This window comes from Diachasma alloeum, unplaced genomic scaffold (genome assembly GCF_001412515.2).
Source record: "Diachasma alloeum isolate Michigan unplaced genomic scaffold, Dall2.0 Dall_scaffold_00286, whole genome shotgun sequence".
NCBI lineage: Eukaryota > Metazoa > Arthropoda > Insecta > Hymenoptera > Braconidae > Diachasma > Diachasma alloeum.
Genome location: NW_021680425.1, coordinates 1,076,870 through 1,089,333, shown reverse-complemented (window position 1 = coordinate 1,089,333; position 12,464 = coordinate 1,076,870). Strand labels below are relative to the sequence as shown.

At 36.9% G+C, this 12,464-nt stretch overlaps 1 protein-coding gene across 1 annotated transcript in view; it reads right to left on the bottom strand.

The window, feature by feature from the left end:
* The window catches only part of LOC107038664 (nucleolysin TIAR), an 80,416-nt gene that overhangs the window by 6,163 nt on the left and 61,789 nt on the right, over positions 1–12,464 (bottom strand). Inside the window, exons 4-6 of the mRNA XM_015257888.1 lie at positions 6,141–6,321; positions 5,813–5,942; positions 407–648 (exon numbers count right to left, since the gene is read on the bottom strand). Coding sequence (XP_015113374.1) covers positions 407–648; positions 5,813–5,942; positions 6,141–6,321 — 553 coding nt within the window. The remainder of the gene's footprint in view (positions 1–406; positions 649–5,812; positions 5,943–6,140; positions 6,322–12,464) is intronic.

Here is a 12,464-nt window from a genome sequence, read left to right as displayed (position 1 = left end):
GGGGGGGGGGCTATTTGGCTTTTTCCAGGCGCAGTCGACTTTCGGCAAACTCGAATTTTTGCGCCAAGTGACCGTTGAATCCGTATCTACTGACGATTGTGGGGCCAATGAAGCACTCGGAGGCGCCAGATATGCAGAAATAAAAAATTGGAATTTTCACCCGGGGCCAAAGTGTCAGATCTTGGATTTTTCCCGGGGGAAAGTGAACTTCCGCCAAAATCGATTTTTTCCGCCAAGTGAATGTTGATTCCATAGTTATTGGCCCTTTTAATGCCAATAAAACTCTCAGAGGGCTCAGAAATGTGGAAATTAAAAATTTTTTTCTTCACCCGGGGCCAAAGTGCCAGACCCTAAGCGCTGCCTTGCGGTCGGAATGATAAAAAAGTAACAATTAACATAAACTTACCCCATATACTGTGCCTGCTGATACCCAGCAAATTGTCCATACGTGTACCCCTGCATTCCTTGGAGAAATCCGCCTGCCTGCATTTGCGTTGCAGCAGTCGTGGGATAAGATTGAGGAGGATACCAGTATGACAGTTGTCCAGCACCACCAACACCACCTACACTACCCACACCACCGGCTGCGGCTGCGGCCAACTGCGCCGCTGCAGCAGCGTAGTAAGGGTACGTGGCTGAAGACAGTGGCTGGGGAAAAACAAAAGAAGAAACATTTGTCAAGAAACGAGGTACAAAACTGGTGACTCGCCAATTATTCCAACGAAATGCTGTAATCGTCGGTGTATTGTGTCCCTCGGTTTCATTAGCAATTTACTGCCGAATGGCTTCTGACAAGAAAGAACAGTTTGAGAAACTGTTGGATCGATTCTACCCGACAAAAAACCCCCACTCGTCATAATTTATTGAAGTGCATATCTGAAATTTTTAGGTTTCCGTCTGGCTGTAATGATATTCACGAAATAGCCGGCTTTCAGGAATCGTTAAACAAAAAATTGCGAGTACCTTTAACACAGTTGTAAAGAATGAATGGCTATTGTCGTAAATATGCCAGGAAAATCGAAGTAGCGACAGGTAAATTATAGTCTCAGTTGAGGAATTCATGGAGTTAATTAAAGTAATGTAAACATAACTCGATTCTAATGTGTGATTATTATTGTTTTTTTTTACCACTGTGAGGAATAGTGCATGTTGTCAACAGAATGTACGAAAGAAAAAATTCATGTCCTCAGGAAATAAATTATTCATCTCCAATTTTGATTAATAACATTTGCAATAAATTCTAAATGTAAATTAATATAAATTGCAACATTCTGGGTAAGTTTGCACTCAATCGGCAGTCTAGTATTATTGTTAATAAAATTAATTTTGAAGTCTCAAAATAGCACAGTCTTATGAGAAAATTCACTTTTCGAAGTTAGTGAGAAGATTAAAATCTGAAAAAAATCAGAGAAAAATACATAACAATTCTGCAGATTATGCAAATAGTGGATCTGAGACCTAATGTTTCATAAGCTTTGTTACACTAAACCAAATTCAATGCTACTCTTAGAGAAATGAGCAAACAAGTCAAGTAATTGTAGGGGAGGATGGGGCAAAACGGCCCCCCTTCAATCGTCAATATTTTCCGATTCAATAATCCGATTGGGATGAGTTAGAGCTCGTTTTGAAGAATGAAAAATTATCTTCAAAATGAAGTTGAAACTGGGAATTTTCACAATATCATTCACAAGTTATTGACAATTGAAGGGGGACCGTTTTGCCCCACCCTCCCCTATATCGGGCCAAAAAGTGCGAGACGAATGGCGAATTTTTCTCCGCTGACACCGGATAATTTACTAAACGTGAGAGTAATTTTGCTCGAGTTAATTTTCGTATAGGAAATTTTTCCGGGATTCTATAGATAATTATTACCCTACTTTTCTCTGAGTGTAGGTCGTTCATGAAATTCTCTGTATCGAACGGACGATACTCCCGAGCTAACAATTAACCTCACTCAGAAAAATTTACGACTAATATGAGATGACTGTTTATTTTCTATTCATTTAGAACGAATTGAAAACTTTATTCTTGGTTTTGTGATTAATACCTTGATTTAATTCAAGATTTATATAATTATCAATTGGATTTATTACTTCAATTTGATTTGATTTGTTATTATTCTTTAGTTGTTTTAAATATAATTTATCATTTTAAGTATGGATTTTCAGTGAAAACTAGCGCGATAAATTGACTTAATAATGATAATAATTCGGAATGCAATAACGCGTAATAAATGTTTGATATAAATTTCAGTTGAATTGAGGTTGATTCACTTGAATATTTATCGAGACTGAGTAATTAATTTAAATTTTGGATAGATTGAATGTTTTGATGGGTTCATACGTAATGCGATGGCTCAACGTAGTGTCCTTTTCCCTTTGCGTATGGCTACACCAGCCTTCAGGTAGTAGAGCCCGAGTATAAGGGTCTCATTGCAGGAGCCCTTTCAAGTTTTGTTTTTATCTGCAGTTTCCATGAACAGAAGGATACACTACAAATTTCTCTCGTGTTGGAGGCGATAAATTCTCAAATGCAACATTTTGTGTTGATATTTGGTAGCTTTAGACCGACAGATCCATGATATTTGTTGGAAATTAACAATTTGGAACATTTCGTGAATACTTTCAAGGTAATTAATTCAATAATCCGTACTATAACAAAACATTCTCATGAGTTCCATAACAAAACGTTTCTCTTGAGTTGGAGCCGGGAAATACTCAAACGTAACATTTTGTGTTGATATTTGGTAGCTTTAGACCGACAGATCCATGATATTTGATGGAAATTAACAATTCGGAACATTTCGTGAATACTTTCAAGGTAATTAATTCAATAATCCGTACTATAACAAAACATTCTCATGAGTTCCATAACAAAACGTTTCTCTTGAGTTGGAGCCGGGAAATACTCAAACGTAACATTTTGTGTTGATATTTGGTAGCTTTAGACCGACAGATCCATGATATTTGATGGAAATTAACAATTCGGAACATTTCGTGAATACTTTCAAGGTAATTAATTCAATAATCCGTACTATAACAAAACATTCTCATGAGTTCCATAACAAAACGTTTCTCTTGAGTTGGAGCCGGGAAATACTCAAACGTAACATTTTGTGTTGATATTTGGTAGCTTTAGACCGACAGATCCATGATATTTGATGGAAATTAACAATTCGGAACATTTCGTGAATACTTTCAAGGTAATTAATTCAATAATCCGTACTATAACAAAACATTCTCATGAGTTCCATAACAAAACGTTTCTCTTGAGTTGGAGCCGGGAAATACTCAAACGTAACATTTTGTGTTGATATTTGGTAGCTTTAGACCGACAGATCCATGATATTTGATGGAAATTAACAATTCGGAACATTTCGTGAATACTTTCGAGATAATTAATTCAATAATCCGTTCTATAATAAAACATTCAATTTTTTTCAGAAGTGAACTAAAATTCGGGGATAAATTTTAATACGAATTTCCCTCTGTGTAACCACAACCAGTGAAAATACCGGAATAAATATTTACTAATCCCGTTCAGAATCAATTTGGTTGCGGTTGTTGATAGTACAACACCAGTGACGACCACCCGTCCACGGGGAGTACAGGTCAATTAGTGAACGTCACAGAGGGCAAAGTGAGAGTCACTGTGCTTTAGACGGATAGGCGGAAATAGTTGGTGACGAGGATGGCTCTCACTATTCCCAGATCGGACATATCCACTCGTCTTAACGGCGCTAATTGCTAAGGGACTCACTCGACCCAGCATGCAAGCCAGAGTGAGACGACTAGAATGTGCTTCTGGCTGTGGAAACGGGGATTTCAAATGGTGGGGGATGTGTTTCTACCTCCTTCACTGGAAATTCTCTCTCCTCCTCTCGGTAACTTCCTGAGGAATCCCCTCGCGAGAGAGCAACTTACACGCCCCTCTCCCATAACCCGTGACCTAACTCATCCATCCAAATTACCTCTACGCATACCTGCAAGCCGTACGCCAATAACAATTTTCTTGAATGGGGGCGTTAGGTTTCCATTGAAAAGAATAACACGGGCATATGAATCGATAAAGAGTGCACGGAGAAGAAAATACCAGAGAAATTACCGTGCTCCCACCCGAAAGTGGATTCAAATATGAAAAATCAGTATTTTCTCAGAATGTTTTCCTGTAAATTGAATTGATTGCTCACGAACATATCAGTATGATTTAAAAAATGAGGGGGATCGTGATTTTCTTCAGATAACGTCCCTGACATAGTGCCACGGCCACAGAAAATAGGACATTGGTGAAAAAATTGGGCTGAAGTTTGCAGTACACTCCGTGGAAAATCTTATCACACGCGGAGCGAAAATTGATTCTGCTGAAAAATTATATGGTGCCCGGAACAGTTCAATTCAATTGTTACATGTTTCAAGCAATTATTACATGAAAATTAATAGAAACTAGGAAAGTTTTATTCCGTTAAATATATTCTTGAATTTACAATTGATTGAAGATTCTGTGTGATTTCACAGAGAATATTTATTTTTTCACTAAAAATTCAAATACATTGAGGAATTTTCGATTTCATGCTGCTCAAAATTTGGCAATTTCATAAAATTTTCAATGAAATCTGAAATTTCATTTTTCCCCCCTAAATGGTCCCCTTCAATTCATTCAATGTCACTGTCCTGAAAATTACCGATTGACTGCACTGTTAACAAAATTTGGCTGAATTTTCCGGAAAAAAGAACTTGAATTCTATTTAAGGAGAAAAAGGCAATGGAATTTTAAGTTTCTCTGAAAATTCAAGTAAAGTCCCAATTTTTTAGCGACAGAAAGACGGAAATTCTACAATTTATATGAATTTTCAAGTGATAATGAATATTCATTGCCAAATTCCCTAAAAATTGAGAGTAATCTGGAATTCAAAGTAATATTTCTCTAACATCTGATTTTTCATTAATTTTCCCAGAAGAATTAAACTGACATTTACAATTATGAATGTACAACAACAAAATTCCTTGAAATTTCAGTGGAAATGTAACTAGCACACAGCAAAAATGAATGTCTGAATTGCACACATCTTTTATCGATATTTTTCATACACTAAAAAACGTTTGAATAAAACAAAAATTTGTCTGAATTTCACACATGAATTAAGATGTGCACACTGAGAGAAAAATTTTCTAATATGTAGAACATATTTACTTGAGAGAGGTAAATTATTTTCAGTGGTTTAAATCTCGGAATGCTTGCGGTTCACGGAACTCGAATGAATTCTTATTTATCACCATCGTTACGTATTATATCATGAATAAACTACATATCGAAATCTTGCAAATGCATAACAAAAAAATCATGAAAACAATAAATACTTGAAGATTGAGGGTTCTTCTACGCAATTTGAGTGAGTTCATTTACGACAAAATCGTACTTGAGTACAAGGATATTTTAAAACATGAGATCTTTCTCGGGCCACGTGAGTTGAGATGCCTGGAAGAATTAAACTATTAATGAAAAAGTACTTGTCTCAAGAAAATATGTTTCGGATATTAGAATTTTTTTTCTCAGTGTAGGCACCTGTTCGTCTGAATTTCAATTCAAACAAATTTTCGTAATATTCAGGCGTTTTTTAGTGTCTCAAAAATATCTACAAAAGGTGTGTCCAATTGAGACATTCGTTTTTGCTGTGAAAATTTTAAAACTCTTACAAGAAATTTCAGTGAAACATTTTTAACAGTGTGTGCATTAAATATTAAATTTTTTCCAACAGTGTAGACCAAAAATCCCATATTTTTTTCTTCGCATGATAATGATTGCTATAACTCACTTGTCCCGTTTGCTGTGCATTATTTGGATCTCCACTCTCCTTTCCCCAACTACACTTGACCGTTTGACCATTGATGTCTGTGTTGTGAACAGCAACGATGGCGTGTGTTGCCGATTCTTTTGTGGAAAATCTGTAAAACGAGGGAGAAATGCACCAGTGTTAGTGCTCGAGCAACTGTAGGCAAGCGTTTGTGGGTTTTTTTTCTGATTGAGGAGAATCCGTGGGACGAAAAAAACGAGGAGACAAAAAGTGTGCTTCCTTGTGAACGAAAAACTGTGGGCTTCGTTAGCTACTCGGTTTTTTATTTTGGCTCGTCTGTGTGCATTACCTCACGAAGGCGTAACCCTTGTCCTTGAAGACTCGAATCTCCTGGATGGAACCAAAGGCTGAGAAGGTTTTCTGCATCAGTTCGTCGGTGAGTCCGTTTGTCAGGCCACCGCAGTAGACCGTACAGTTTGTCGGGCTGCTCTGATTGTACACCTCGTCGAATGTCAATGGTTTGGCATTTGCTGAAATCAAAAGAACGATTTTTCAAATTATTTTTGGGTTTTGGACGGGGAAAATAAGTTTATGGAACTTCTGCACTCACAGAAGTGACGTATTTGAATAAAATAAAATGTTTTATTTGAAATTTTTTCAGTCTCTCAATTTTTGTCGGAAATAAACCAGTAGTGAAATGGTAAAACGGTACAAGTCAATTACGACTGTTGACCGGTTTTCAATGAATATCTCGAAATCTAAGGGAGATAGCATAATTTTTATTATAACCTTTTTTGTAAAGCCGATTAAGAGCTACAACAAATGTAATTACGAAAATTTCGCTATCTCCCTTAGATTCGGAAATATTCTTGAAGAACTCAACTGGGAGATGAGTCGACTTAAACCATTTTACCACTTCGCTACTGAAACGAAATCATTCGTTTTTTATCGACTCAGCGATTCTGTGAATTAACGATTAGGATCACTCAGAATCCTAATTTACAACAAATATAATTTTAAATGGAATAATTTGAGAACTCTAATTTGGAACTGAAATAATTTTTGGCGAAATGCTCCAGTTTTCCTCAAAAAACAACCTCTTAATTTTTATGAAAACCCCAAGAGTGATGAATACATTAAATATTGAGGAAGTTTTATCGAAAGCCCCTCGAAATACCCCATCACCATTGCATTCTTCAGCAACCCCGCTGGCAACACATAAATCCTCTCTCAAAATCACCCAATTTTATTACAAAACCTATAAAAGTATCGGTCGTAATTACGCGCAAGACGCTTCATCTATAAGAGAGAAATTACGTATTTGGGTGAAATAAAACAATTCATTTAAAATTTGTCTTGTCATGTCTACAATATTTTCGCTGGAGTTTAACAAACTCTTTTATTCATTTCAAATTAAATGTTTGATTACATAAAATTAATGATTCCTGCAATCCAGCCATATTCCGTATTATGAAGAATTAAATAAATTGTTCATTTTGTATGATTTCTGCAATCCAGCCATATTCCGTATTATGAAGAATTAAATAAATTGTTCATTTTGTATGATTTCTGCAATCCAGCCATATTCCGTATTATGAAGAATTAAATAAATTGTTCATTTTATATGATTTCTGCAATCCAGCCATATTCCGTATTATGAAGAATTAAATAAATTGTTCATTTCAACAAAGAGCATGAAATTTTGAGTGAAAAATCTTGATATTTTCAACAAAAAACTAATTTCTATACTAGTTTGAAATTAAATCATATATATTGATTAAAATTTTTGTAGAAATGCTTCTGTTATCCTCAATGACTTGACACAAACTCTAATTTTTTGTAAAACTTAGAGGTTCATGACTACACTAGATATTAAGAAACTTTTATCGAGAATTTGCGTCAATAAAATTGAGAAAAAAATTTAAAGCATTTAACTCCCAGAGGAATTGAAATTTTAATCATCTTGAATAGTTTCATTATCTCTCGCTCAACCTGAATCCCAATGCCATCGAATTTTCTCACAACCTGACTCTTCCCCACACTGTTAGAAAACAAGTGAAATTTCATGGACAGTTGACTATTAATTTTCAGGACAGTGATATTGAATGCGATTTAGGGGAAAAAATAATGAAATTTCAGGTTTCACTGAAAATTCAGTAAAATTCCTGAATATTGAGCAGCATAAAGACGAGAATTCTTTAATTTATTTGAATTTCCAATTTAATATGAATATTCAGAGCCAAATGATATTGAATTTTCGGCGCAATCTGGAATTTCATGATTTATTTCCCCCTAAATCGCATTTAATGTCACTATCCTGAAAATTCAAGAATACATTTACCGGAATTTTCTGGTTTTCTGTTCATTCTCAAAGAAAAATGGAACAGTTCTCTTTGATTTTTCCACGAAATTCTCAACTTTCAGTGACAAAATTCCTTGAAATTTCAGTGGTAATTAAATTCGATAAAAATGTCCAAAAAGTGTACCTTAATTTCAGACAAAAATCTTCAACAGTGCAAAAGATCCATCAAAATTTCACATTCATCAATATTTCCCCAAATCCATATTCTTCATAACTCGTTAAATGATCAATTCCTATGCAGCCCCTCGAAATACCCCATCACCATTTAATTCTCCAGCAGCCCTCCTAGCAATACGTAAATCGTCCTTCGAAATCACCCAATTTTATTACAAAACCTATAAAAGTATCGGCCGTAATTACGCGTAAGAAGCGTGATATATAAGCGTCGTAATATCCAGAGTGAACCTAAATACCGTATCGGTAATTCGCCTAGTTATATCCTCACACTAAATGGGAATAAAAAAACTATTCAGAGTGCTCCGTCGAGTGCTCCTGTGTCTGTGAGCCGGCCCGTGTACACCCTGATAGTGGCGGCAAGGGGTTAAAAGTATTATGGAATATAGCATAGCTAAGTACGTCGCGGAGATGGCGTGACCATGTATCCTTGACGGATAAATCAATTTAACGAGAGAACCTCCGTGGTAGACGTTGGTGCGTTACATTTCCCATTTTTTTCTCATTCCACGGTTGTTCTCCTATCTCCCTCCACCCCCTCCCCCTGCCCGCCGCCTCCCTCAAACTCCATCGCTCCTTCCCCAGATGATCCATCTTTCCATTACTCCAGGCTCGATCATTAACCACTAACACTTGCTCTCATATTGTTCATTCCACACCTTTTTCCCCTCAATATATACGTATAATGTAACTTTCCTCTTTTGCCACTGTGGAGCAAACTTTTATCGGAGACTCATGCGATAAGGGCTAGCGTGAAAAATGTAAATTTTTATTTTATCTGACCCGCTTTCGTGGGCGGCAAGATTGTTGGTGTTTTTTTTTTTTTAAGGAAAAAAGAAAAATATATGCGCAGTTATAGCCCCAAGACAAGTATCAACTTTACGATCGGCCCTTCATCCTGTCTCGTCAAACCTCCATCCGCAAACTTTATGTTTACAAGCATCCCATTTCCCCCCGAAGAAAATGTACGATTACGTCGTAACACAATATTCGTGGAATAACCTGTACAGTTGAAAATTGGCGGTGGCTGGGAGGAAGAGAGGGGCTGGTTAATAGCCCACATCCTCGGGGTATAAATTTTTAATAAATTCAAACGTTAAGATCAGAGTAAATCAAGCTTGAAAATGTTAAAGTTGGCCGGGTGGGAGGGGGTAGAGTCTAATCGAGCTACCGCACCTGTTGAACCCCTTTTGGCGAGACGATCAGAAGGGAATTTCACCCTTGATGAATTTGGGTGATACGACGGGGACTCGGGTAACTGTGAATATTCACCGCGAATATTCGGGCATTCCGAGTGGTATGATGAGCATGTCACGGCTGTCCGTTATCTTCTATTTTTTACGGTATTGCATCTGGGAAATTAGGAGGATTTGGTCAATGGGAGATGGAACTGGGGCTCGGGGTATATATAATGGCAGTGTTTGCGTCGATTGTACGTAATCGATCGGGGTAAAAGCTGCAGAAGCACTATGAGTTGCCAGAATCGAGTCTAGACCAAATGTACGTGCTTCACTCTCGGGGTTTTACTTGGGAACACGAGAGAGAGGGAGGTACACACCCAGGGGGGGGAGGGGGGTATGACTATGTGTGGGTTTTGCCTCTTCTCCGGTGCGGCTCCATCCTTTAGCTCGTGAGTAGAGAGCCAAGCCAAGATTTGTAGTCTCGGCATAAATTCGAGCTCTCACCCCTCTCCCCGACTCTTGCAACCCCCTAATAGATTGGCGGCCTCAATAAAACTGGCCCAATACCTTCCATTTGCCTCGTGTGCATACGGTCGTGTTACATGGCGGAAAAAAATTATTTTTATATAATATCCATTTAATTGACAGGACACAGCAAAAACGAATGCCGGAATTTCGTAGACACCTTTTGTAGACAATTTTCAGACACTAAAAAATGTCTGAATAAAATAAGAATTTTTATGAATTTCAGACGAATAGGTGCCTAAACATCTTAATTCATGTTTGAAATTCAGACAAATTTTCATTTTATTCAAACGTTTTTTAGTGCCTGAAATATGTCTACAAAAGGGGTGTGAAATTTAGATATTAGTTGTTGTTGTGGAGTATTTATTGTTTCAATACCGTATTTCGCCAGTCGACTCATTCACAGATAAGCGTCATTAGGTTTCAATGATGACAATTATATTGCCCTGGAATTTAAATCGACATTTTTTCCTCTAGAAAATAAGAATTTTAGGAAAAATGGATAATCGTTGGGAGAAGTTCGTTCAAGGTCATATGCAACATAGTCATCCTCAATTGGCACCATTGACCGAAAATTTAAATTATTAATATTATATGATTTTTTCATTTTGATGAAATGATTTTTCGGTGAAATCGGATGTAATGTCATTCCCCTGAAAACTACACTGTTAGAAATTTTTTGAAAATTAAGTCATTGTTGCATTTGAATTCTCAATGTTGTGAATTTGAAATCAATTTAACTCGTTGACTTGTTGGCAAATCGTTCGTGGAATCGCTCACTCAGATTGGAAATTCAGAATAATTGGATTTTCCATGTTAGATTATCATTGACATTTCAAGAACATCTAGAATTTTAAAATTCATTGCGCAAATTAAATATCACATCCAACTGAAATTTCAGTGGATTAAAAATTCAGGGAAATTGTTGCTTGAATTTTCAAATAATTTAATCATTTTCACTATCATGTGGACTTGAAAATTGCAATTCCATTGAATACTCCGGAATTCAACTGATTGTTCAATAACAAAAAACATGAAAATTTCGTGTGAATGAGTGAATTTCAATAATTTTTAATCGAAATTTCAGGAGTAATTTTCTAACAATGTACCGGTCAACCGCCAACGGAGTTCCAATATTTTTTCAACAGCATGCTAAAAAAATTCGCAATTCCATTGAATCTTCAGTGAATGTAGAAATTTCTTGATCCCCCTCCCGAAACTAAATCCACCGTCACTCCCCTGGAAATCAAGACTAAACTGCCCATCAACATTTGGCATTTCAAGGACATCTAGAATTTTCAAATTCCTTGCGGCAATTGCACACCACATCCAGCTGAATTTTCAGTGGATTAAAAATTCAGGGAAATTGTTGCTTGAATTTTCAAATAATTTAATAATTTTCACTATCATGTGGACTTGAAAATTGCAATTCCACTGAATACTCCGGAATTGGATTGAATTTTCAATAAAAAAAAAATTAAAATTTCGTGTGAATGAGTGAATTTCAAGAATTTTTAATCGAAAGTTCAGGAGTAATTTTCTAACAGTGTACTAGTCAGCCCACGGAGTGTCAAATTTTTTTTCAACAGCATGCTAAAAAAATTCGCAATTCCATTGAATCTTCAGTGAATGTAGAAATTTCATGGTTCCCCTCCCGAAACTAAATCTGCCGTCACTCCCCTGGAAATCAAGACTAAACTGTCCATTAAATTTCAATTTTTTCCAGTAGTCCACACACACAAACAGCGAAACCTTCTTCGTTATCTCCCCTCCTCTCACAGACTCGTTCTTCTCCCTCATTCCAGTCATTTACAAAATTTTGCGAGCGCAAAAACAACTGAATGTACTGCAGCAGAGAGTATAGAACGAGGATGACTGTGAAAATGGTTGGCCTAGAAGGCGAACTGGAGGCGTTCTATGCGGTGGTGGCTCACTTAGTAACTACTCACAAGTGACTGCTACAAATGCCGCACTCTCCTCTCGCAACTTTGCCCATTTCCAACCTACTCGCCCTTTTCTTCTGTCCTCTCTTCAGTGCGCAATGGCTTTCTCGTTTCCCTTTTCTTCGGAGGCCAGCGCCTAGTCAAGACTCCACTCTACTCTTTTTTCGCCTCATTTCTCCTTTTTTCCCTCCGTTTTGTTTTTTTCCCGTGGCTTTTCTCTTTACTTCATCCATTTGTGCATTCTCCCTCACACGCAGCCATGGCTTTTCCCTTTCTCCTTTTATTCCAACCCTCCTCTCAGCTTTTTTTTACTTTCAACTGCAGCCCAATTGCCACCATCTCACTTCATCTTGATTAACTTACCGCGAAATTACAATAATTTTCAAGGTAAATGCGAGAGACCCCGCATGCCAACAGCTACCAAAATATTTTTCCTCCCTCATTCTTTTCTGTATATGAAAATATAACCGAGAGGTGTGGGGGGGGGG